Source organism: Pituophis catenifer, unplaced genomic scaffold, assembly GCF_029215685.1.
Source record: "Pituophis catenifer annectens isolate HBS135680 unplaced genomic scaffold, rPitCat1.0.hap2 SCAF_10, whole genome shotgun sequence".
Classification (NCBI taxonomy): Eukaryota; Metazoa; Chordata; class Lepidosauria; order Squamata; family Colubridae; genus Pituophis; species Pituophis catenifer.
This window is the reverse complement of record NW_027256890.1, coordinates 12,608,718-12,636,372: the sequence shown is the minus strand read 5'-3', so window position 1 is coordinate 12,636,372 and position 27,655 is coordinate 12,608,718. Positions and strand designations below refer to the sequence as shown.

General features: G+C 45.8%; 1 protein-coding gene across 1 annotated transcript; it reads right to left on the bottom strand.

Annotated features, from left to right (window-relative positions):
• Positions 1–1,699: 1,699 nt before the first annotated feature.
• RAB35 (RAB35, member RAS oncogene family) lies at positions 1,700–27,655 on the bottom strand. Its single transcript, XM_070950484.1, has 6 exons — positions 27,459–27,655; positions 15,417–15,467; positions 14,476–14,599; positions 8,821–8,945; positions 6,422–6,546; positions 1,700–4,265 (listed from the first exon to the last, which is right to left on the bottom strand). Exons 1-6 carry the CDS (start codon positions 27,508–27,510, stop codon positions 4,137–4,139), a joined length of 606 nt encoding a protein of 201 aa, XP_070806585.1. The 5' UTR covers positions 27,511–27,655; the 3' UTR covers positions 1,700–4,136.

Genomic DNA, 27,655 nt, shown 5'->3' with positions numbered 1-27,655 from the left:
TCTCCTCTGCCTTCTGCGCATCCGCACGTCAGGCACCGGACCCAGCTGTTCCTCCTCCTCCTCATCAGCCACCTCCAGACCTGGGGGCTATTGACTCTCCATCTGAGGGCTGACGGACAGTCTAAGCTCCGTCTCTGTCTCTCTCTCTGACGGCTCCATTTCCTCTTCCCTCTCAGAGCTCTCAGGTTGCCTTGATGCTGACCCTGACTCCCACACCTCTTCCTCCTCTGATTCGGCTGCTGGAGGGGCAGCAACAATACCAACCCACAATACCAAGATGGAAACCTGCAAAAGGATGGTGGGAATGTAGTGGACCAGTTCTGGACCGAAGCACTGAAGCCTGATGACATCAATTCTGCCAGCCTTCTTAAATTTCCAATTTAAGAAATTAAAAGTCTTGCTAACAGAACCCCCGAAACTAAACAGAGAATATACTGATAGTCTGTGACGAGCAACTGTTTCTTCAGCAATTGTTTGGAGTTTCATTACAATGGCAATGAAAAAAAGTGATTTACAATCGATTCTTGCACTTATGACCACCGCAGCCACCTCCAAAATGAAACAAAATATTAAAAAATTATATTCACGTAGTTACTTAGCAAGCACATCTAAATTATATTGGAGTAATCCAAATATCTTTACAATCCCCAAGGCAGGTCACAACATTTGAGCACCCTGAATGTTTGGGAAATGGAAAGTTGAAAAATGTGACATGCCCAAATTCTCCACAGTCATAAGATCAAAGCTCAGGTGCGCTTGGGAACTGGAATGTTTTTTTTTATTTATTTACTTATTTGTATTTATTTATTTAGAAAATGTATATTTTTAAGACAGTTACAATGACAGCAAAGGCTGCATTTGCACAACCCCCGGATAAAACATATTGAGTGACTGGAATGTGTTGGGCTGGGGAAATTTGAGAGTTAAAGTCCACGGGTTTATAAAATTGGTCGAGGTTGATAAAACGGTGATTTAAACTGATGTAGCAAAAAGTCTGATGTCGCAAATGCACAAGCGGATCTGGGACAATTCGCTGTGGCCAACTCGCCGTGGGACAAGAATTAAGAACCACGGTGGCGCAGTGGTTAGAGTGCAGTACTGCAGGTTACTTCTGCTGACTGCCGGCTGCCTGCAATTTGGCAGTTCGAATCTCACCAGGCTCAAGGTTGACTCAGCCTTCCATCCTTCCGAGGTCGGTAAAACGACGACCCAGATTGTTGAGGGCAAGAGGCTGGCTCTGTAAACCGCTTAGAGAGGGGCTGGAAAGCACTGTGAAGCGATATATAAGTCTAAATGCTATTGCTATTACACTAGTACCGTGTTTCCACAAAAATAAGACCGTGTCTTATATTTTTTTTGAACCCTGAAATAAGCGCTTGGCCTTATTGCCATGCACTCAAAGGCCCGATTGGGCTTATTTATCAGGGGATGTCTTATTTTGGGGGAAACAGGGTATCAAAGAAATAGTGGAACAGAACCATTAAAGAAAGGATGCAGAAGGAAGAGCAGAATGAAATGCGAGTGACAAAAATTAAAGCCATGTTTTATTTATTTTAAATAATTATAAAGTGAATTGTTAAACCGTTCCTGGGTTGAGTTGGCCGCAGGAAGTTGGTTGTAGCGAGTTGTCCCATTCCGCACACGCACATATACGCACAACGCACACACACACAAAAAAGGTATTTTTCGGTTTCAAGTTTTTTTTTTTTTTAAATTTATTTATTTAAACAGTTCAAACACTCTCTCTTGGAATTGTTACCGTAAGAAAAGGAAAAAAAAAAAAATCCGTGTTCCCTGCTACCTGAGGATCCGATTGCTACTTGTGGCCACATCAACTTAGCACGAGGGAAAAAAACTCCACAATCACACACAGGCAAATGCAACATATTACGTACTATCCTCTCCCTTTACGTCCACCCAAAAAAAAAGAACAGAGACGGATTTGGCCAACCAAGCTTGGAAATTCAACCCCCCCGCTGCCACCTGGCTCCCTTTTGTGCAAGAAACCACAGTGGGTAAACCAACCGCTTTCGGAAAGTGTTGGCCCCCAAGATTTTGGGGGTGGGGTGGGGAGCACCTACCAGCGGCTTTGACCACCGGAGGCGAGGAGAAGCAAACACCGGAGCCCGGAAGGAAACTGTGGCAGCTTGGCACTTTTTATTTTTAGTTGGTTTTTTTTTTTACTTAATTATTTAAAAAGCGTTAATTAGAAAGTTCCCATATACAGAAATCATCTAAAGCAAACCAGTTAAAGACATTTCACTTTCGACGTTAGCACTGCTAAGGTGCAACCCCTTCCCCTTCCCCACCCCCTCAACCCTGTGCACCGTCCACTGCACTCACGACGTCTGGAGGTTACGTATCAGCCCACCCACCCGGCGGACGGGCCTGGAGATGTTGCTTTGAGAAGCCCCCCGCTCTTCCAAGGGAGAACTTGGGGTTCCAGGCTTAGCAAATAGCCTCCCGCGCCCCGCCCGTTCGCTAGAGACCACTGCATTTTTGAGAAAATGCCCACCGGCGAGAATTCCCCGGAGCTTCTTGCTGCCGACGTCCAAACCCCCCCCCGTTCTCGTTCCTCTTTTACGGGCTTCCATCGTTGCTGGTGTTCCTTCTAAATCATGAATTGCTCAGGGCCCGAGCTGTCTCCCGAGAAGATCGGAAGCATCTTACAAGTCCACGGTGAAAGACGGCTTGCTGAAGTGGAAGAGGACATCCTTCGGCTTAAAGGGAAACTCGTCACTTCTTTTGCTTTGAGTCGGGGTGGCTGTAGCTGCTTCCTGTCCTAAAGAGCAGCCTGGATAATAAATACGGGGTTATTGAGCCCTACCGGCAAGATTCGAAGTCCAAGGATCGACACTGAATGGTCAGCTCTTAATATGACCCTGGTCATCGTCGGATGCCAGGACAACAGAGGGTGTGGGACGTCCCAGTGATTCGAGGATTGGGTGGCTTTTTGCGCCCCTTGATATGCTCTGTGGGGCATCAAATCAAAAGCTGGTGATTATATGCTGGGTGAAGCTCGTATTACCTTGTTTTTAACCTAATTATTAAAAGAACTATTCGCTCTTCAGCAGCTAGCATCGGAACCAAGAGGCAGGTTTTGTTCGCATCGAGAACGGACGAAAACCATCCAGCCATCCCTTCCCAAATTCTCCCAGCTTCTGAAGGAAAAACAAAATTAAGGGGGAGGGCGAAAGGAAGAAGAGAACCACGAAGAATTGATCCCGTCAGAAGCACATTTCTGGGTTCGCCCTTCATACCTGGTACAGAATGATACACGCTTATTTTTTTTTTTTTTTTTTAAAAAGAGATTATTTTCGTTCTTGAAGTCTTACAAGGACAGGAATGCTACCAGGAGGGCAATACAAGTTTTGAATCCTAATTTTTCTCTGCCACGGAGGTTTGAATTGCCTTCGGGGTGACAAAAGCGGGATCTTTTATCCTTCTCTCGAAAGGAGGGAATTTGAAGGACAAGAGAACACAAAACAACTCCGGGAACGTCCAACGACTCCAGAGTTTAGGGGAAAAAAAAAAAAAAAAAGAATTTCAAACGATGATCAACCAAGGATCCGCTTCTCGCTTAAAGACTAATGAAGAATGACGGCCGTCAACGAGAGCCGCCTGTTTTAAGGTTATTATTGGACTGTGTTTCTGGAGAGGGGGGGGGTGGGGGAAAGAGAGCACGTAAACAAAAACAAACAAACGAACAAAAAAAAGAGTTCTGAACAATTCATGATTGGCGGAGTCAGAGAAGGCAGAAGCCCGAAGCGGAGGTGCGGCTGGGTTCAAAGCCCATATACATTATGTACAAATGTTAAAGTCCCCTCGGTAGGCCAAGTCTTCCTTGTCTACTAAGATGCTCTTCAAGAGGGGAGGTGGGTGGGAAGAAAAATAAACTTTTAGGATGGGCAGAACCTTCGTCCGAGCCCATCCTGTTCTTGGCACGGTCAAGGTAAGGTGCCTCCTGATCGAGAAGACGGAGGGAGCTCCTTTAAATAACGGCACGCGGGGAGGGAGGTGGTGGTGGGGGGGGGGGAAGAGTCCTGGGGCATCGCTTGCGCCAGGCTGCGAGGGCGGGGCTGCCCGAGCGCCCAGTCTCTGCTGCCCCCGGAGGAGGAGGAGGAGGAGGAGGGCCATTAACAGCAACGCTTCTTCCGTTTACTGTTCTTTGTGAGTTTCACCACGTCGTTCTGTTGCTGCTGCTGCTGCTTAGCGAGGTTGTCTTTCTTGGCCCGAAGAACCAACTCCGTGATGCAGTTGAACATCTGGGGAGGAAAGGAGATCAATAAAAAAAAGGGGGGGAGAGGGAGGAGGCAATTAGGAAGGGGGGGGCTACGGAGGCCTTGATTTCAGGGGCTCGGAAGTGGTTGCTGAACTACATCTCCCAGCATCCTCTGGGGTGAAAGGGAGAGGGAGGGGATTGTTCTGACTTAGGCTTCCTTAGAAAGTGTACAGCACAATCTTAGTCCTGGCAAAGCTCTTTTATTCATATGGCTGTGAATTATTGTCCTTCCTAGTCCGAAAGGCTTCTCAAACAGTCTTTCAGGAGAGTGTTTACAAACACCCACCTTATCTCCCTTGGAAGGCTGCCAGAGAACTAATTGCCACACGCAGGGCAAGGCCAAACTTAGCACAGAGTCAAACAGAGCTTTTACCGACCAGATGAACTAATTGCTTCCTGCAAAAGCTCACATCCCATTCGCTCCTCTTTTATGTCTTATAAGAGGAGCCAATCATCTCCAAGCCTTACTCCCAAGTCGACCCTGTTTCCTTAATTGTTCCTGTCTCCTGACAGCTCTGCACATGCGCACACTGGGAACAGGCTCCTCCTGTTCTTCTGCCTCCTTGATGTCAGACTCCGGAGGCAGCAAAGAACTACCAGATGGCCCTGGCCCCCTCTCTGCCTCCGACTCAGAGCCCTCGTCCGAGCCTTCTCCAGACTCCAGGGCTGGCCCATGTTCCTCCCCAACCTCCTCACTGTCCGAATTTGCTGCCAGCTCTGCTGGCCGCTGGCGGGCCACAACAGGGATGCTGAAAGACAGGAAGTCATTGCTTCACCTGAGCTGGAGTTACAAAGCCACAGATGACTACCAAACGGTCACTCTTCTGTAATGCCCACCCTCTTCTTCTATTAATTTCTCATGCTCATCTCCGTTTCAAAGCCGAAGAGCCAGCGCTGTCCGAAGATGTCTCCGTGGTCATGTGGCCGGCATGGCTCAACGCCAAAGGCGCACGGAACGCTGTTCCCTTCCCACCAAAGGTGGTCGCTATTTTTCTACTTGCATTTTTTACGTGCTTTTCAACTGCTAGGTTGGCAGAAGCTGGGACAAGTAACAGGAGCTCATCCCGCTATGCAGCACTAGGGATTCGAATCGCTGTACTGCTGATCTTTCGATCAACAACCTCAGCGTCTTAGCCACTGAGCCACCGCTTCCCCTGCTTGCTCAAGTAGGAGACCCGATATCATTTCAGACAAGTGGCTGTCCAGTCTCTTCTTAAAAGCCTCCATGGATGGAGTTCTGGAGGCCAGCTGTTCCACTAGTTAATTGTCCTCACTGTTAGGAAGTTTCTCCTTAATTCCAGGTTGATTCTCTCCTTGGTTAGTTTCCATCCATTATTTCTTGTCCTGCGTTCTAATGCTTTGGCAAATAAGTTGACTCCCTCTTCTTTGTGGCAGTCCCTCAGATACTGGAATATTGCTATCGTGTCTCCCCCTGGTCCTTTTTTTCCTCTAGACTGGCCACACCCAGTTCCTGCAACTGTTCTTCGTGTGTTTTTGTCTCCAGGCTTTTAATCATCTTAGTTGCTCTTCTCTGCACTCTATGCTGGCTGGGGAATTCTGAGAGTTGAAGTCCACCGCTCTTAAAGTTGGCGTGTTGGACACTCCTGCCTTACAGGGTTAGCCTATGGCAGAGGTCGGCAACCTTAAACACTCAAAGAGTCATTTGGAATTGTTTCCCACAGAAAACACCGGGAGCCACAAAACCTACCGGGGGCCGAAAAGCTCAGTAAATTGCGTGCCGGTTGAGTGTCGCACATTGGCGGTTGTGACACATATTTTGAGCGACAGGGAACCTCAGCAGAGAGATGAAAGAGCCACATGCGGCTCCAGAGCCACGGGCTGCCGACCCCTGGCCTAAGGAGACTCATCCTGTTAAATTTAGGAAGAGGTCAGCCTTGCTGTATGCTGTCTCTAAAGTCCTGACATGCTGGATTAGGTCTAACCCCACCTTACTTTCCCCTGTGACATGGGCCCAGGAACTATGATATGTGACTAAGGAGCCCCAACGGTTAGGGGGACTCATGAGTGAAATAGGAAGAAAAGATTGGAAAAAAAGTCTTGACCAACTGCCCCCCCCCTTGACTATTAGGCTGGGCTCTTGAAGCAAAATTGGCACCCCCCACCGTCTTTCCCGATTACCTCTTCCACATTAATGTTCTCTTTGGCACTGGTCTCAAACAGCTGGATGCCCATCTGCCCAGCAAATTTATAGGCGTCTTCCGTCTCTACCACTTTCCGTTCTGGATCATCGTTCTTATTGCCAACTGTGGAGAGCAACGGAAAGCAAAAGTCAGATGAACAGAGTTGGAAGGGACTTTGGAGGTCTTCTAGTCCGACCCCCTGCTCAGGAGGGAGGAGACCCTGTTACCATTTCGGACAAATAGTTGTCCAATCTCTTCTTTTAAAACCTCCGGTGTTGGAGCACTGTCATTCCACTGATTAATTATTCAGGAAATTTCTCCTTAGTTCTAAGCTGCTTCTCTCCTTGATTAGTTTGCATCCGTTGCGTCTTACAAAGCTGCGGCTGCAAACTTCTAAAAATGGATCAGAAGCCGCTGAAGGCTCGAGGCAGGTATAAAATCTGGGCTAGCAGTAATGAAAGTTTTATTTTTTTGCCCCAGGGATTTCTATATTGCTTTTTTTTTTTTTTTTTTTTTTTTAGGAACCTCAAGAAAGCATCAATAATTCAGGATACAATCAGGACAGGAATACTTGATCTCTTCCTTTGAAAAAAAAAGGATCTCTTGTTTGGAACATAACTGCTCCTTCCTCAAATCCTCTGCATGGGTTGGAACTGCAGGTGGTCCTCAACAAGTTTGTTGAGGACCACCTGTATGGTTTGCATGTTGTGACGGTTGTAAAACAGGTCATCACATGACCGGCTTGATTTTATGACTTTTTAGGGAGGTGGTCATTAAGCGAACACGTCAGTTGTAAAATGTATGATTTTAAAGAAATCGATGGTTCGCTATGGGGACGGTTTTGCCGGGGAAACTGGAAATAAGTGATGGTTTGGGGGCAAATTCGTCATAAAATGTCACTTGACTGCAGGATGCTGCAAATTTAAGGCTTTTATTTCAAACACCTGAAGTTTGGTTCCGTGACTACAGCAAGGACCTGATCATCGGAATTTCAGATCTGGGTTGTAAGTCCCCCTTTATTGGGGGGAGGGGTTCTTTGTAATTTCTTTTATATTATTATTATTATTTATTTTATTGAAAAGATAGTGCCATGTCAGGATAACAATGCAAATAAGGCAGAGCTAGAGAGAAATCAATGGTAAATGTTAACATACAAGCTAATAACTATAATTGTGCTATGTTAAGAGTAATTACAGTAATACAACTAAAAAAAAGAGAGAAAATAAAAGAAAACTTCAACTAAGTTTCTACTTACATTAGCTTATTTACAATTTTTTCCATATTATATCCATCGTTTTATACATCTCTGTTGTACTGACATTCATAAACTTCCCTCTCATTTCTACTTCTTGTCTCTATCCATTCATAAAATTTATTCCACGTCCTATAATATTTCGAGTCGTCTTTATCTTTCATTTTTAAAAGTTAATCTGTCCATTTCAGCATATATAACCTATATGGTTCTTTGTGATTTCTGTTGCTAGGCAACCAGTCATAAGTTGAGGACTGCCTATAAAACTCACGGCTGCCATTCTGGAAGGGGCAAGCTTAGTCACTTCTGGCTGCCTTCCTTTTCTCTTTCTCTCTCTTCTTAGGGCAAGCTATCCATGATTAGATTGGAATTGTTATTTTAATACTAGGGTATTAAATACTATGGTATTTTAATATTATGGTATTTATTTTATTTATTTTTATTTATTTTATTTTATTAAATTTCTATACCGCCCTTCTCCCGAAGGACTCAGGGCGGTGAACAGCCAGAAGATAAAACACAGGAAATACAAAATCTAAAATAAATTAAAACAGATTAAATAATTTAGGCTGAATTTTAAAATACCCCATAATTAAACAGATTAAAAATTTATGTTTAAAATTTAAATTTAAAAGAGGAGATGATTTAGACCAGGCCAGTTTGATGAAATAAAAAAGTCTTAAGCGCGCGACGGAAGGTGCGAAGATCCGGGATCCTCCGTATCTCCGGGGGGAGCTTGTTCCAGATGTAGGTGCCCCCACAGAGAAGGCTCTCCCCCTGGGGGCCGCCAATCGACATTGTTTGGCCAACGGCACTCGGAGGAGCCCCTTTCTATGGGAGCGTACTGGCTGGTGGGAGGCTATTGGTGGTAGCAGGCGGTCCCGTAGATAACCAGGTCCTAAGCCATGTAGTATTAAATACTACAGTATGATAGGGGAGAATGGTGGGCCAAGCAGTGGCCAAGACCAAGCTTCTCTAAAACTACTTACCAAGTTCATGGAAAAATAAATGGAGACTTGGAAAAATTTAAATAGTTCCCAGTTTAAGTACTTCTTACATATTGCAGTAGCATATTATGGGATAAAGGCTTTCCAGTAAGGTGGGCCTTCTTCTATCAAAAACCTTCTCCAAACCAGAGAGTTTACCTAATATCCGGCACACATCGTCGCAATTCTGGTTTATTTCATGCAACCACCGCTTGACGTTCACGAAAGACTCTGCGCTGGTGACGTCATAAACCACAATGACCCCGTGGGTCCCTCGGTAATACCTGAGGACAGAGATGAGCGTTATTAAGGCATGACCCCAAATCCACGGACTCCCGAGTTCACGGTTCCCTTTTAGAATAGAATAGAGCTGGAAGGGACCTTGGAGGTCTTCTAGTCTAACCCCTTGCGCGAGTAGGAGACCCGATATCATTTCAGACAAGTGGCTGTTCGGTCTCTTCTTGAAAAATCTCCAGCGATGAAGCACCTACAACTTCTGGTGGCAAGCTGTTCCACTGGTTAATTGTCCTCACGGTTAGGAAGTTTTTCCTTAATTCCAGGTTGCTTCTCTCCTTGATTAGTTTCCATCCATTGTTTCTTCTCCTGCCTTCTGGTGCTTTGGAAAATAATGCCTCCTCTTTGTGGCAGCCCCTCAAATACTGGAAGACTGCTATCATGTCCCCCCCCCTCCCCAGTCCTTCTTTTCGCTAGACTGGCCATACCCAGTTCCTGCAACCGTTCTTCTTATGTTTTTGTCTCCAGGCCTTTCATCGTCTTAGTTGCTCTTCTCTGCACCCTTATACTCCTTTTCCAGCTCTGCATACAAACTTCTTCTAAAGGTAAAGGTAAAGGTTCCCCTTGCACATAGGTGCTAGTCGTTCCCGACTCTAGGGGGCGGTGCTCATCTCCGTGTCAAAGCCGAAGAGCCAGCGCTGTCCGAAGACGTCTCCGTGGTCATGTGGTTGCCAGGACTAAAGGCCAAAGGCGCACGGAGCGCTGTTCCCTTCCCACCAAAGGGGGTCCCTGTTTTTCTACTTGCATTTTTGATGTGCTTTCGAACTGCTAGGTTGGCAGAAGCTGGGACAAGTCACGGGAGCTCACCCCTTTATACGGCGCTAGGGATTCGAACCGCTGAACTGCCGACCTTTCGATCGACAAGCTCAGCGTCTCAGCCACTGAGCCACCGCGTCCCCCTTTTCTTATGGTAAGAAAACCAAAATATGGATATGCCTTGGGGAAACGATGGCTGCGGAGAGCCCTCTAAATCCTCAGATTAATCAAATAAAACCATTGGGCAGAAGAGAAGAATCCAGACCTTGGAAAGTGGTGGTGGGGGTGGGGGGGATAAAAAAGGAGAGAGAAAGAGATCGGTCAGGTTGCTGGCTCTTCTTTCAGCGTATTAACGCTACGGGGGAAGCGCATGATGTGGAAAGAAGCCGAAAGAGATCTGTGGGAAGCAGAATTGGCAGGTTTGAAATATCAGGTTGCTGTGGAGAGGACTTTGTGAGCTGGGCACAACGGCTGCCCCCAGGAGCCTCCCTCAAGCGGATGAGAAATTCAGGAGAGAAGAAACAGGTGGGGAAGAACAGAATACAGAATACGATGAACTGGGCATGGCTAGTCTAGTGAAGAGAAGGACCAGGGGAGACAGGATAGCAGTCTTCCAATATTTGGAGGGGCTGCCACAGAGAGGAGGAAGGGGGTCAACCTATTTTCCAAAGCACTTGAAGGCCAGACAAGGAATAATGGATGGAAACTGAACAAGGAGAGATTCAACCTAGAAATAAGAAGGAATTTTCTGACAGTGAGAACTATCCACCCATGGAACAGAAGTTGCCTTCAGAAGTTGTTGGAGCTTCATCACTGGAGGCTTTTAAGAAGAAAGTGAACTGCCACTTGTCAGACATGGTATAGGATCTCCTGCTTGGGTAGGGGGTTGGACTAGATGACCTCCAAGGTCAAAGATGATGAGCGGACTGGAGGCTAAAACATACGATGAACGGTTGCAGGAACTGGGCCTGGCTAGTCTTGTGAAGAGAAGGAGCAGGGGAGACAGGATAGCAGAGATACCCCTGCTTTAGAACATCAATAGGGATACATAAGGGTAACGTACCCCCAATAACAAGAGGAACTGTGGATAGGAGTCCTACTTCTGACCTGGAACTTTTCTCCAGGGGAGACATCTGAATGCACCAGAGAACAACTGATCTTGGCAATGGATTTTTGCCCTTGGACAAAGCTGACTTCGGATTTGCTAATAGTGCAACTGGCCCACAGCACTCAGGATATTGAAGTTCGGCACCGCGAGCAAAGGAAGTCTTATGTTGAAACAGTTCCGCCTGGTGCGGATTGCTTAAGCAATCTTCACACCAGCAGAAGTCAGAAAGAGATTTAAAAAACTAACTCTCTCTTTCACTCTCTCTTCTGAAAAAAACCGAGATCCTCGGCACACACCACATGGTCACACTTTTGGGGAACTTCAAAGACACGCTCAAGCTTTAGGCCTCGCCCTGCACAGAGAGTTGGAGTGGCGGCACAGACCTGGCATAGATTCTTCTGTTCTCATTTAGAAATCTCCTTTCAGGGTTTTTCCTACAGGAAAAGTGGGCATTAGAAACCATCTAAGCCAGTGGTTCTCAACCTGTGGGTCGGGACCCCTTTGGGGATCGAACGACCCTTTCACAAGGGTCGCCTAAGACCATCCGAAAACACATATTTTCAATGATCTTAGGAATAATTTTATGGTTGGGGGTCACCACAACATGAGGAACTTTATTAAAGGGTCGCGGCATTAGGAAGGTTGAGACCCACTGATCTAAGCCACCATTGTAGGTTGCAGATGGATGTAGGTTGCATGTCTCTCTCTCTCTCTCTCTCTCTCTCTGTCTCTGTCTCTCTCTCTCCCCCTCCCTCCCTGTCTGTATTTCCTGCCATAGGGTGGCCCACACAGCACAAACCACAAAGGATATGCTTTGGGTTGGTGAGGAAGTCAGGGTTGCTATGCCCCGTGCACTCACACGCTCTGCCTGCGGCCTTATGAAGTGCACAAGGGAAGTTTTAAGATACATGTATGCCGCCGTGCCAGGTTTTTTTTTAATTTGGGGGTTTGGCAGAATCGCCTTCCCCTAAACTGTAAAAATGGGAGACATATTTTAGTCCAATCCTCAAAGACTTATCGATAGAATGTAGAATCGTAGGCCTGGAAGGGACCTTTGGAGGTCTTGTAGTCCACCCCGTTGCCGGCAGCAGGAGACCCAATACTATTCTAGACAAATGGCTCTCCAGAGTCTTCTTGAAAACCTCCAGAGTACCTATGATTTCTGATTAATTGTACTCACTGTCAAGAAATTTCTCCTTAATTCTAGGTTGAATCCCCATCCATATCTATCTATCTTTCTTTCTTTCTTTCTTTCTTTCTTTCTTTCTTTCTTTCTTTCTTTCTTTCTCTATCTCTTTCTTTCTTTCTTCTTCCTTCCTTCCTGTAAAATTTATTGGCCGCCTATCTAACTACAGGATAACTACAGGATATCCTTTCTTTCTTTCTTTCTTTCTTTCTTTCTTTCTTTCTTTCTTTCTTTCTTTCTTTTTTCTTTTCTTTTTGTTTTTCTTTCTGTTTTTCTTTCCTTTCATCCATCCATCCATCCATCCATCCATCCATCTCTATCATCTATCTATCTATCTATCTATCTATCTATCTATCTATCTATCTATCTATCTATCTATCTATCTATCATCCATCCATCCTTTATGGTAAAACGTATTGGCCGCCCATCTAACTACAGGATAACTCTTTAATGATCTATTTATAAACATCTTCCATCTATTACTTCTTGCCCTGCCCTCAAGTGCTTTGGAGAAGAGGTTAACCCCCCCCCAACTTCCTCTCTGTGACAGTCCTTCAGATATTGGAAGACTGCTATCATATCACCCCTAGTCCTTCTCTTTCTTAGACTAGACACACCTAGTTCCAACCCTTCATCTTTCTAGAGTCTCAACTTTATTTTTATTTTTTTTGCATTGTGATGATCAGAATTGGGAGTTGGTATTTCAATTATGGGCTCATCAGTGCAACGATACCTCAGTGGATTCTGGGGAATCTGAGTCATCCTTCAATCTTATTGGGCAAGCTAACCTAAACATCACAAGTATGAATTCCTTCTTTCTGTCCTGCGAAAAGCAGCAGCCATCAGAATTGATTGATCAATGACCAATTGGAATTTTTGTTCCTTTGCTTAGCTTTCGCTCTTGTTCCTGCCTTCCTGAGTCTGGTGCAAAGCTTAAAAAAAAACATTGCATTCGACATTTTAAATATCGTCTGCTCTAAATCAGGTCCGGCCCTTTTACGTACAGGGGCTGCGGTGAAGGCATATGTATAGAGCGGAGATATTTTAGGCCACTCAAGAATTCTTCCAAAGCGACCTTGTAAAATCTATTTTAGGGAAAATGGAAATACTATGCTGGAAATACCTTTTGCCTTCCTCACAAGAGACAATTCTCAGGTTTCTTTGAAAAAAAAAAACCCAACAACAACAGAGCAGTGAGCCAGTGAAAATATTATATTGTAAAATTCCTCATTTTTCCCTAGCGAACAATCCACTTGAATGAAAAGAGAGAGAGAGAGAATGAAATGGCTAGAACTGGCTGGACGAATCATCCCTGCTAGGATAAAAAAGATTTAAGCGTCAAAGCATCCGAATGACTTCTGTGGGGTTCCCCCCCCCCCCCCGTTTTCAAGCAGGCCATGAATCACAGCTAGCCTATCCTTTCTTTCCCTGAACTCGCTCTGCCAGGACTCTATGACAACCTCCTGTATAGAAAACAAAACCTCAGCGTTTGTTCAGGCTTCTGTTGGTGTGAAAGGGAGCTGGCAGCAACAGAGAAAAAGCCTCCCATTGAGCTCAGTTCCCGAGTTGTAACACCGTCTCATGCGGAACTGAGGGCCTACTCAGACTAAGCCAGAAATTTTAGCCATACTCCTGCGTTAATTCAAGAGCAAATTCAACTGGGAGTTTAATTTGATGGGAGTTGAAGGCTATGCAAGGCCCTTCAAGGAAGCCTCTAACCTCAATGTGGGGCCATGCAAAGAAGTGCAATTAGTCAATGAATGCTAGGCATATTATTTAGACAAAGAGAGAGGGGGGGGGAGGGAGGGAGGGAGAATATATCTCTCTCCTCTTCTTTTCCAACATCCCTGTGAGGTAGGCTGGGCTGAGCGAGTGTGACTGATCCAAAGTCACCCAGCGGACCCTCACACCTAAGGCAGGATTAGAACTCACAGTCTCTGGGTGATTGGGCCAAAATCACCCAATTGGCTTTCATACTTAGGCAGGACTAGAACTCACAATCTCCTGGTGATTGGCCATCCAGTTGGCTTTCATGGCTAAGGTGGGACTAGAACTCACAGTCTCCTGGTGATTGGCCCAAAGTCACCCAATTGGCTTTCATACTTAGGCAGGACTAGAACTCACAGTCTCCTGGTGATTGCTTGAATTTATCCACCTTGTGACTCACTACATCATTCTTTCTGGGGAAAAAATTGTTTGGTACTCATTTTTGGTACTCATAGCGCCTCCCGGAACCAATTAACCAGGAGTACCGAGGTGCCACTGTATTATATTAAGACAAAAACCCACAAACACTTCCGTCTGTACTTTTAATATTTTGTACCTTTCGCGGATTACAATCTGGCTCATGAGGCAAACGGGGCAGAGGAAAAGTTTGAAACAAGAGCTAGGAAGAAGAAATCGTCATCTTTAATCTCATCAGAACAAACCCAGGATGAAATCCAGTTATCAGATTGGGTTGTTTACTTACGTCGATGTGATTGTCCGGAAGCGCTCCTGTCCTGCAGTGTCCCAGATCTGTAGCTTGACTTTTTCCCCGTTGATTTCAACTGTCCGAATTTTGAAGTCGACCCCAATTGTGGTAATGTAACTGCCTGCGTGGGGAGGGGGAGAAAAAAACAGCAGAGAAATTGTGAGAGTTTCTGAGGGTACTCACAAGCCAATTATGCACAGCTGGCTGCTTCTGAATGATGCAGCATTGACTAGGAATCCTTTTTCGGCAGCTGACAAATTATCTAAGGGAAAATATTCTTGGCCTCCCACTGTTTCCTGTTGAAACTAATTTTTTAAGCCCCCCTCCAGAAAACTCTCATTATTCTTTAAAAAAAAAAGAGGGGGGGAATGTCTCCATTGTCAGACTATAAAAACATTTTTAACAGAGAAGGAAGGAAGATGCTTAATTTACCCTGATCATAAAAATAAACAGCCCCCAAACTGCAAAGATGAAATGACAATTAAAAAGCAAATAGTGAAGGGCCCGCACCAAGCTATCATTATATCGTGCAAGGAGACACCATGCATTCATTATTTATTTATATATATTTCCAATACAAGCCTTTTTTTAAAAAAAAAAACAAAAAAAAACCCCTCTTTTTAAAAGGCTTGAAAACATGACGCAGATAAATCAGGAGTTCGAAAAGCAGGTGGCTTGCAATGCATTGCAGGTAACCCTCAAAGCACGACCGCCACTGAGCCCAAAATGTATGTTGCTAAGTGAGAAAATTTGTAAAATGAGCTTTTTCTGACCGCTGTTATTCAGCGAATCGTTGCGGCTCTTAAATGAGGAACGTGGCTGTTAAGTCAATCTGGTTCCCCCCACCCCCACCACCCCCGATGACTTTGCTCGTCGGAAGGTTGCAAACGGTGATCATATGATCCCAGGATGCTGGAAGGGCCCAACGCCTACCTTACCTGAGAAAGTGTTGTCTGCAAAACGTAGGAGCAAACTGCTCTTGCCAACACCTGCGCGAAGAAAAGGAAAGAAGAAAAAAACTTTTAAGTTCTGCCAGTCATTGCTGGAGCAACAAGACAGCAGCATTTTATTTTTAATGCTGTTTACTGGGCCATTCCTGTTTGAATATTTATAGGGTACGTGCCTTGCCTGGATACTGCCTGGGGCTGGCAGGTGTTTGCACATCTGCTCTGCAAGAAAGAAGGGCGTCATGGAATCATAGGGGCCTTGGACGTCTTCTAGTCCAGGGGTTAGCAACCCGCGGCTCTGGAGCTGCATGTGGCTCTTTCATCCCTCTGCTGCGGCTCCCTGTCGCTGGTTGGCACCACAGAGGGCTTTCGGTTAGGGTAGGTAGAGGAAAAAGGATGCTGCGCTAGGAGACTCTATGGTGGGGGAAACGGACTTCCGGTCAGCAGACGAAAAAGGACGCCGCGCTAGGAGGAGACCATGTTGGGGGAACCAGACTTCCGGTCAGCTCCAGAATTGAACGGGGGCTTCCCAAAGGTTAGGACCTTTGGGGCTCTTTGAGTATTTAAGGTTGCCGACCCCTGTTCTAGCAGGAGACCCCACACCATCTCAGTCAATTGGCTGTCCGGTCTATTTTTGAAAACCTCTGGTGATTGGAGCACCCACAATTCTGGTAGGCAAGCTGCTCTATTGGTTAACTGTTCTTATGGACAGGAAATTTCTATTTAATTCTGCGTTAGATCTCTCTCTGATAAGCTTCCATCCCTTACTTCTTGTCCTACCCACAGATGCTATGGAGAATAAGTCAAGTCTATTTTCTGGGACAGTCCCTCAAGTACTGGAAGACAGCTATCATGTCTCCCCTAGTCCTTCTTTTCGTTAAGACTAGACATACCTAGCTCCCTCAATTGTTCATCATATGATGAACGGTTGCAGGAACTGGGCCTGGCTAGTCTAGTGAAGAGAAGGACCAGGGGAGACAGGATAGCCGTCTTCTAATATTTGAGGGGCTGCCACAGAGAGGAAGGGGTCAAGCTATTCTCCAAAGCACCTGAAGGCCAGACAAGGAATAATGGATGATCAAGGAGAGATTCAACCTAGAAATAAGGAGGAGTTTTCTGACAGTGAGAACAATCGACCCATGGAACAGAAGTTGCCTTTGGAAGTTGTGGGAGCTTCATCACTGGAGGCTTTCAAGAGGAGACTGGATTGCCATCTGTCAGAAATGGTGTAGGGTCTGCTTGGGCGGTGCAATTGGACTAGATGACCTCCAAGGTCCCTTCCAACTCTGTTATTCTAAATAAGATCTTAACTAGGGCTTATTTTTGGGGTAGGGCTTATATTACAAGCATCCTGAAAAAAACCATACTAGAGCTTATTTTCCGGTTGGGACTTATTTTCAGGGAAATACGGTAGGCATAGCATGGCAAGTTGGATCTGGGCACCTTTAAAACACACAATATTAGACATTTTTTGTGCTATTTGAACGTGGTGAAAGTGGGCTTCTCTCTGGGGATGCCACTACCCCCCCAAGTAAAAGATTCATTTATTTTATTTATTACACTGATATCCTGCTGCAATCCCAGAGGACTCATGCCAGTTCACAGTGAGTAATATAAAAATCAATATAAAATTAAGACGTATAAAAGACTCTAAATCTCCAGTATGGTGCAATATTAATCCAGCAGCCATCAATATTTAGTACAACCCGAAAGTCATCTTTAGTTGAGTTTTGAAGGCAGCCCCCTTCTAATTTCCACTGGAGACCCTTCCAACCCCTTGATCAGACAGGAGAACATTTTACATTTTACGGCCGCATGCGGGTGGGGGAATTCTGGGAGTTGAAGTCCCACCCGTCTTAAACTTGCTGACATCGAGAAGCACCTCTCTAAGGCGTAATGTTTATTTTTTGTGTCAAACCACAGTCTGTGTGGTTTGTAAGCCGTTGTGGATGAAGGTTGTGTGTGAGTTGAGCTGCTAGGCTGAATGCAGTTGCATTTCGTCCTTTCGTCCTGGAGCAGGTGGAGATATGCACAGGTACCCCTCAACGACAAATCTGTCATTGCGCGAGAAGGTTGTTTAGTGAGTTATGGCCCGTTTTACAGCTGCATGCGGGCGGGGGAATTCTGGGAGTTGAAGTCCTCCAGGTTTAAAGTTGCCAAGGTTGGAGACCCCTGCTCTACTCTACTCTTATGTTGATGATTTCCGAAGTGTTTTACGTGTGATGGAAGAAGCCGCAGGAGGAGAATTTCAAGGCCAAGAGGGATGTTTTTCCTTGGTGTCTTAGAGACAAAGACTTATACAGAACAGGATGTGTCCACCACTTCCTCCTCCTCCTCCTCCTCCTCCTCCTCCTCCTCCTCCTCCTCCTCCTCCTCCTCCTCCAAGGGCCTCCATTTCTGCCAAGCTGCACTCAACCTTCCCAGGATGGCGATAAAAGGCATAGAAGATACGAGACTGTTCTGGGTGTGATGAGAGGAAAGTGTGCATTGTACGGCTTGCAAACGACAAGGACGAAACGCAACTGCGTTCAGCTTGACTCACACACAACCTTCAGACACAACGGCTTACAAACCACATAGACTGTGGTTTGACACAAAAAATAAACATTACGCCTTAGAGCGGTGCTTCTCGACGTCGGCAAGTTTAAGACGGGCAGGACTTCAACTCCTAGAATTCCCCCCACCATGCATGCGGCAAAACTCGCTAGACAACCGTCTCGCACAACGACAGAAATTTGTCGTTGAGGGCTACCTGTGCACACCTCCACCTGCCACTCTCACTAGCTCCATCTTGAGCAAAAGGAACAATCCCAGCATCCTCCCTGGGCTACAAAGCAGGATTCTCAAGCTTGCTGCTGGCAAGCGCTCGACATCCATCTGCCCGTCTAACGTGACTCACTCGGAAGATTGACAGGGAGCAAGAGAAAAAGGGGACTTTCCATTCGGAGTGCAGAGGACGGCTCTTTTGCCTGCACGCTTATGAGTATATAGGGAGAACGTGCATTTTATACCTGGCTTTAATCACAAATCCGTAATGAGCCTGGGGCCTTGCTACGGAACTGGTTGTTATATTTATTACGCTGCTGTGCTCCTAAGGAAATCAGGGAAACCAGCTTTAAATTTTGGTAATTCTGAAGGTTCTTTTAAAAAAAATTGCATACTGCCATTATTATTATTACAAATAATGCAAGGTACCGAACATATATTATTATTATTATTATTATTATTATTATTATTATTATTAGTAGTAGTAGTAGTAGTAGTAGTAGTAGTAGTAGTAGTACAAATAATGCAAGGTAGCGAACATCTCCGACAGATATTCCTCCTATTTTCCTCACAACAACACCACTGTGAAGTGGCTTGGGCTGAGAGAAAATGACTGGCTCAAAGTCGCCCAGTGGGCTTCCATGATTTAAGAGGGGACTAGAAATCCCCAGCTCCTGAACATTAGCCCAGAGTCACCCAACCAGCTTTCGTGGCTAAAGCAGGACTAGAACTCAGGTCTCTTGGTGACTGGCCCAGTCATCCAGCCAGCTTTCATGACTAAGGCAGGACTAGAACTCAGGTCTCCTGGTTCAAAATCACCCAGCCGGTTTTCATGATTTAAGACGGGACTAGAACTCTCCATCTCCTGATCATTGGCCCAAAGTCATCCAGCCAGGTTTCATGGCTAAAGCAGGACTAGAACTCGGGTCTCTTGGTGATTGGCCCAAAGTCACCCACTTGGCTTTCAGGCCCAAGGCGGGACTAGAATTCACTGTCTCCTGGTGATTGGCCAAAAATCAGGCAGCTGGCTTTCATAGCTAAGGTAGGACTAGAACTCACTGTCTCCCAGTTTTTAGCCTGGTGCATTAGATCACTAGATCACACTAGCTTGTTCAGCCCAATACTGACGGCTTCAATGGATCGGGACTTTCCCATCAATTGCTAACTCAAGGCTACCTATTTTTCCTGAGCCAGAGGGTATACCTGATCTTGGAATGACATCCTGGTGTGTGGGGGGGAGGGGGCGGGAAAGTAGGCATCCTGAAAAGTGCATGTGGCAGGGCCAGGGTCTGTGTGCATTAATTCAGTTTAACCATGTAACTTAATTGAGCTTGATGACACGTTTAATTAACTAAATATCATTGTTAGATTGCACAGTGGATAATTACTGTATTTTTCAGCATATAAGACGCACCAAGATTTTGAAGAGGTAAACAAGAAAAAAAGAAAAAGATTTTTGCCCTCCCCAGGAGCACTCTGCAGGCCTCCCAAACCCTCCGCGTGTCCTGTTTTTGCAAAAAATGCGCAAAGAGTTTGGGAGGCCTGCAGAGTGCTCCTGGGAGCTGGGGAGGGCAAAAACGCAACGCGTGGGGGTTCGGGAGGCCAAAAACAGCCCCATTTTTTGCAAAAAACTGAACAGCCCCAGAGATTTGCTCGACAACTGTTGCAAGAAAGGGTTGTAAAATGGAGCAAAATTCACTTACCAAATGTCTCACTTAGCAACAGAAATTTGGGGCTCAATTGCGACTGTAAATTGAGGGCTACTTACATCGCAAAACGTTCAGACCAGATTATATGGCAATGGCCTTACAGATAATCTTATAAACCAGGTCAATCATTGCAGAAATTAGAAGAAACAAACCGGTTTATATTTCAACGGCCTTATAATAATCTTGTAAGGCAGGCCATACTACAGAAAAGACCAGTATAATGAGGAAATGATAATATTAATAATAAATAAACAAAAACTGTAGGCAAGGTGAGAATTTGAGGTTTCTAGCTCACACCTCTGTTAAGCATGAAACTCTCGTTTTTGCTTTCTAGAACTTTTGTGAAGCGTAGACAATAAAAAAGAAAGAAAAAAAAAGGCTGAGATCTTGGGTCTATAACTAAGTTAAAGACAAAAGAGAAGACAGAGGAGAGTGAATCATTCTTCGCAACAGTCAGATGTGGGAAGGGAAAAAGGCTTTTAATTAACATGAAATTAAGTCTAAGACTCTTGTAGCGTGACCTACAAACCTAAACACCCAGATTTCAAGGTTTTGCCTCATATCCCTGCAACTGTCCTTCGATCAAAAGGACATCATTCAAGCTGTCCATCGAGTACGGGAATTCAAAGTGCACTGAAAGTTGTTACAGACTGCACGGTGTTTATAAACCTCTCTTTCACCAAATCTCTAGACTCCGATAATCCAAAATCTGCGTTAAGACTTGACTGCTCCTTGGATGAACTGTGATTATGTTGCCTGGTTGGGAGATCAAAACTCAATCCCTGGCAAGTTAAAAAAAAAAAAAAAAAAGCATAGCAATTAAAGTATTGAAGCGGGCAAGAGACAACGGATAGATGATTTTCTTTTTTGTTGTTTTGATTTGCTTTTGCTTTTCTTTCTCTTTATTTTCTTAGGTGACATGACTAGAAGTTAGGTAGGATAGAAAGAAAATGTTCTTTTTAGTAAAAGGTGATAAGATTAAAAGTTAGAATAAGTGATAGGGGGGAGAAGAGAAGGGGGGGTGTTAGGGTGTACACTTTTCTATAATAAAACAAAAGTAACAATAAGAGAAAACATGGAACAATTGAATGATGACAGCTTGCAACTTATTATAATTGTGTATCATTATTAGAAATATATAAGTTGATTGAATCTAATAATTGTGATTAATTTTACTAGTTTTATTTGTAATAGAACCCAGGTGCCACACTGTTCACACATTGATTTGATATGTTTGTAAAAAATTAAAAAATTAAAAACAGGGGGGGAAAACCCACAAACCTTATTCGGTTTTCCTTTTCGCTAGGATATTGCTGCTATTCAGAAGGACTGGGAATAAAGGTAGAAATTATTTCACATTAACCCCAATTATAAGTAAGGCTGTATGCATTTCAGGTTATTGTTGCCTCTCCTTTACTCCTTGAAATAAAGCTATGGCCCCTAAGCAAAAATTAAATTACAAGCTATCTGTGCTGCAGTTATGATGACGTATACCTAAAAATCTAACCTCTGGATAGATTTGTATTTGGTGGCTGGACAATTAAAGGAAACATATTTCTTAAGGGTGTTTTATGTTTCTCTTTTATCCAGCCTCTAAGAATTATCTCTGAAGTACTTCACACCAATTTTTCATTAATCCACTGTAACTTATTACATACACATCCTACTCTCCCTCCTGAGGCTTTAAGGCAATGTGCATCTTAGTCTTTTCTCTTTTCTATAGCTTTTATTGTTTGGTCAATGTATAAAATCCAAAGAAAAAGAAATAGAGGAAGTGAAGGGAAGAAAAAAGGGGGAAAGGAAATATGAGGTACAAGGGAAGAAAGAAAAAGGCGTTGGCTTCAGACTTTTTGTAGCATAGTACAAGATAACAACATTACAACCTCAACTTTTTTACTTTTACACATTAGTATTTACTTTTACACATTAGTATATAACTAGCCATTTCTATGACAACCAATCTGTCTAATTGGCAAAACCAAAGTCAAAAGTTTCATTTTTTTTACATCAGAAGCACAAAATCCGGAATCCAAGTAAAAAACATAAATACTATATATTCTCCTCAATCAATTTTCCTGCTTGATCTTCTTTGCTGTTAAAATAATATGCATTTCTATTTGCACTTAATAATCTTTATAAACTACCACCGTTTATATTAACAAAATTCACTGTAATGTTTCAGATTCTTTCACTTTAAAAGGAAGTAATTTTTTAAAATCCATTTTAATCTAAGTCTTTCTCCATTTGGTTCTCCCTACAGTCCAAGCCTTGTGTTGATATACTGGAGGCTGGATTTTCACATATCAGACAGTGATGGGCCTGAATCACACCAGGGAGTGAACTACAGGTAGCCCTCGACTTACAACCGTTCTTTTAGTGACCGTTTGAAGTTATGACGGCACTGAAGAAAATAACTTATGGCCGTTTTTCAATGAGCATCTTTGGCAACCTTCTGACGAGCAAAGTTAATGGGGAAGCCAGAATCACTTAAAAAGCATGTGACTAACCTAACCGGAAGGATTCACTTAACAACTATGGCAAGGTAGGTTGTAAAATGGGACAAAACTCATTCAACAAGTATCTTGTTTAGCAACAGAAATGTTGGGCTCAATTGTGGTCATATGTCGAGGACTACCGATATAAAGAGGGCTGTGAAAATATTTACAGACCCCTCGCATCCTGGACATAAATTATTTCAACTCCTACCCTCAAAACGACGCTATAGAGCACTGCACACCAGAACTACTAGACACAAGGACAGTTTTTCTCCCCCAAATGCCATCACTCTGCTTAACAACTAACTCCCCCAACACTGTCGAACTATTCACTAAGTCTGCATTACTATTAATCTTATTGTTCTCACCACCCATCTCCTTCCACTTATGACTGTATGACTGTAACTTGTTGCTGTATCCTTACGATTTATATTGATTGTTTCCCTATGACTATCATTAAGTGTTGTACCTTATGATCCTTGACGAATGTATCTTTTCTTTTATGTACACTGAGAGCCTATGCACCAAAGACAAATTCATTGTGTGTCCAATCACACTTGGCCAATAAAGAATTCAACTCAACAACTCAACTCAACTCAACTCAACTCAACGCTTCTATTCCTGTTTACCAGCCCCAAGCCACCCTCCCATCCTGGGGCCTAGAAGTTAAATCCCTACCATAAGAGATAAGGAAGAGAAATGATGGATATAATTGAGTTCAAGAAATAATCCAGCATTTAAGCGACATCAAATAGTGTCTTATATTATGCCATGTCTTTCCAGATATCATCATCAATGTTGGGCCAAATGGACTTGAAAATCCATAATTTCATCTACGCCAAGTTGGAGAGCAGTGTGTGATCTAACACAGCGTGACATTTAAAAAACAGACAGCCCAGTGCTAAGCAGATCCCAGAAACAAGTCACAATATGTTCAGTAGAATTCACTAAAAGGTGGCTTATGCATATGATAGAAGTTCAAGTTATGAATAAAAGAATCCTCAATTCAAAATTTAATCTTAGGCAAGCTCCTTTTCCTGCCAGGTCTCAAATACGGGATAAACAATAGGTTCCTGCTTATCCATTTAAGCAAAATTTAAAATTAAGCAAGAATTAAAGCATAAGAAGAGCATGAGGCAATTAAAATCTACAGGTAGGCCTCTACTTACGATGACTTGTTTAGCAACTGTTCAAAAAACACCTTTAAAAAAGTGAATCACCGGTCCTCGCACTTACAACTGCCACAGCATCCGTGCAGTCATGTGATCGTGATTCACGCATTTGGCAACGGTCCTACATTTACGACCTGTCAAGTGAGCTTCCCAGCTGGCTTCCAACAAGCAAAGTCACCCAGAAGCCAGCAGGGAAGTTGCAAAGTTGTTATCACTGTCCCACTTAATGACCATGACAGTGGTTCGCTTAACAACCACAGCAAAAAAAAAAAAAAAAGGATGGTGAAATCACATGATGCCTCACTTAATGACTGCACCACTTTACGAATGAATTTTATGGCCCCTGTGGTGGGCATACATCGAGGACTACCTGTATGTGTCAGCGTCTCAAGACCATAAAGATCATAGTTCAAATCAACCTGCCTGGTATAGATTTCACTGGATGACCTATTAACTTTATTAATAGGCTGTATAAATCTAATCTACCTCTGAAGGAAGTTGCAAGAATTTTATAATCGTGGCCACAAGATGTCCATGAACATCACTGTTCACTACGGAGAAAGCCTGGGATCAATTCAATAAATAATCACTAAGTAAAGTGATTCAACGATCAGAAGTGCTATATAAAAGTCTTGCTCATCCATCGAGATTACCGGGTGGCCTTGGATAAGTCACAAACGTGCCTGTTGTGGGGAAAAACCTAGAGAGAAAATAGCCAGCAAGTCGAATCACAAAACTTTCTAGAACTGCTGGCTACATTCACATGACTTAACTGAACCAAAACTAGCAAGCCAAGTTTATCTTAGAGTGTTACGCGAATCCAGGCCACAGGGCCAGTTGATGGTTCAGCCCGTCTCATGTATGAAGTCAGAAATGACACGAACTGAGCAAAATCAGGCTTAAGCGGGATATATCATGCAGATTCAAAACCAGTGACTGGCAGTTGGGCTCTCCAGGCTTCCAAACAACAGGCATTTCATCCCTGCTTAAAGACGCAACAATCTGGATTCTTCTGCCCATTTGACCGCTTTGCAAAATAATTTTTTTTAAAAAAAGATGTTACTTAATGACAATTGCATAAAGGTGCCATGTCAATCCTGGCTTATTGTTATTGATAGACGCATCACAACCCAACCAGATTCTTTATCGAGGAAACTCCGAAGGTGCTTTTTTTTCCTTTTTTTTTTATTCAAAAAGCAACTGGACTTTCTGCGTTTTTGCTTGAAGGCGTTTCATTTCTCATCGGAGAAGCTTCCTCAGGTCTCCTTTTCGCAGGTCGGCTCCTGAAGAAGCTTCTTGGATGAGAAGCGAAACATCTTCATGGAAAAAAAAAGAAAGTCCAGTTGCCTTTTGAAAAAAAGAAAACACCTTTATCACCTGGATGACTGAGAACCTCCATAATTTCTCCAGGAAAGGAAAACCATGAAACCCCCAAGAAAACACCACCACACACAGCAAATAAATATAGAAGATGAAAACACATTGAAGGGGAAAACCATCATCAGCTTCTCCAGCCAAAACCCCTCCCACCATGGCCAGAGACCTGCTGGCCCAGAGCGGAGCAGATCCAGCTTGGATCCCCCTCCCCAAATACCCACCCCCCCCAGGCTCTCCATCCCATCCACCTCTTATCCTTCTGGGATCTTTGCCCCTTAACTCCCTTTTGGGTCCTTCAAATATTCAGGGGGCCTTTGTTCCCCTCCTCCCCCCACCTTCCTTGGGGTCCTACTCCCCCATTTCCTATCAGGACCCCCCAAGACAATCCTTGTGCTCCCCCTCCTCCTATTCTGAGGCCACTCCCTTACCTTGTCCTTGGGGGGGGTCTCTCTCTGATTGTCTGCCCCCCTCTTCCCTCCTAGGGGCCCTACTCCCCACTTCCTATCAGGACCCCCAAGACAATCCTCCAGCTCCCCCCTCCTCCTATTCTGAGGCCTTGCCCCTTAATTTCTTCTTGGGGGTGGTCTCCCCCTGCTTCCCTCCTCCCCCTAGGGGTCCTTCTCCCTCCTTCCTATCAAGACCCCACCCAATACAATCCTCCGCTCCCCCTCCTCCTATTCTGAGGTCCCTCCCTTACCTGGTTCTTCTTGGGGGCGGGTCTCTCCCTGCTTCTCTGCTTCCTACCCCCCTCCAAGGGATCCTGTTCCCCCTTTCCTATCAGGAATCCCCCCCCAAATCCCTCCTCCTATTCAGAGGTCCCCCCCTTACCTCAAGTCCTTCTGGAGGGAGGATTGTCCCCCTGCTTCCCTTCCTCCCTCCTCCTAGGGGGTCCTCCTCCACCCTTTCCTATCAGGACCCCCCCCAAATCCTTCCTCCTATTCAGAGGCCCTTCTCTTACCTCAAGTCCTTCTGGGGAGGGGTCTCCCCATGCTTCCCTCCCCCCCTTTCCTATCAGGACCCCCCAAAACCCCTATTCCTATTCTGAGGCCCCTCCCTTACCCCTTCTTGGGGGTGGTCTCCCCCTGCTTTCCTCTCCCCTCCTAGGGGGATCCTCCTCCCCCCCTTTCCTATCAGGACCCCCCCCCCCACAACCCCTCCTCCTATTCAGAGGTCCCTCCCTTACCTCAAGTCCTTCTTGGGGGGGGTCTCCCCCTGCTTCCCTCCCCCCTCCTAAGGGGGTCCTCCTCCTCCCCCCTTTCCTATCAGGACCCCCCCAAAACCCCTACTCCTATGCTGAGGCCCCTCCCTTACCCCTTCTTGGGGGTGGTCTTCCCCTTTCCTCTCCCCTCCTAGGGGGATCCTCTTCCCCCCCTTTCCTATCAGGACCCCCCCACAACCTCTCCTCCTATTCTGAGGCCCCTCCCTTACCTCAAGTCCTTCTGGGGGAGGGTCTCCCCCTGCTTCCCTCCACCCTCCTAAGGCGTCCTCCTTCCCCCTTTCCTATCAGGACCCCCAAAAACCCCTACTCCTATGCTGAGGCCCCTCCCTTACCCCTTCTTGGGGGTGGTCTCCCCCTGCTTTCCTCTCCCCTCCTAGGGGGATCCTCCCCCCCCCTTTCCTATCAGGACCCCCCCCACAACCCCTCCTCCTATTCTGAGGCCCCTCCCTTACCTCAAGTCCTTCTGGGGGAGGGGTCTCCCCGTGCTTCCCTCCCCCCTCCTAAGGGGGTCCTCCTCCCCCTTTCCTATCAGGAACCCCCCCCAAATCCCTTCTCCTATTCAGAGGCCCCACCCTTACCTTCTTGGGGGAGGGTCTCCCTCTGCTTCCCTCCCCCCTCCTAAGGGGGTCCTCCTCCCCCTTTCCTATCAGGACCCCCACTAAACCCTTCCTCCTATTCAGAGGCCCTTCTCTTACCTCAAGTCCTTCTGGGGAGGGGTCTCCCCGTGCTTCCCTCCCCCCTCCTAAGGGGGTCCTCCTCCCCCTTTCCTATCAGGAACCCCCCCCCAAATCCCTTCTCCTATTCAGAGGCCCCACCCTTACCTTCTTGGGAGAGGGTCTCCCCCTGCTTCCCTCGCCCCTCCTAAGGGGGTCCTCCTCCCCCTTTCCTATCAGGAACCCCCCCCCCCCCAATCCCTTCTCCTATTCAGAGGCCCCACCCTTACCTTCTTGGGGGAGGGTCTCCCCCTGCTTCCCTCCCCCCTCCTAAGGGGGTCCTCCTCCCCCTTTCCTATCAGGAAACCCCCCCCAAATCCCTTCTCCTATTCAAAAGCCCCTCCCTTACCTTCTTGGGGGAGGGTCTCCCCCTGCTTCCCAACCCCCCTCCTCGGGGTCTCGCCCCCCCCTCAAAAAACGCCTCAGCCCCTCCCCCCTCCCTCCTCCTCAGGGTCCTCCTCCCCCATTCTCCCCCTCCCCCCACGCCGCCCATCCGCCTTCCCCGCCCTCAGAAAGCCCAGGCTCGGTCCGAGCTGGCCACCCCGGCCGGGAGAGGCCTCCCCGGCGGCCCTCCGCCCTCACCGCTGTCGCCGATGATGAGGAGTTTGAAGAGGTGGTCGTAGTCCCGGGCCATGGCCGCTTGCGGGGGTGGGGGCGGGGCTCCGGGGGAGCGGCCGCTCCCGTCTTGGGCGCGAAGGCCGAGTCTCCTCAGGCGGCGCCGAGGCCGGATCGGCTCCTCGACCTGCAGCCGGAACTGACAGCGGCGGCGGCAGCGACGG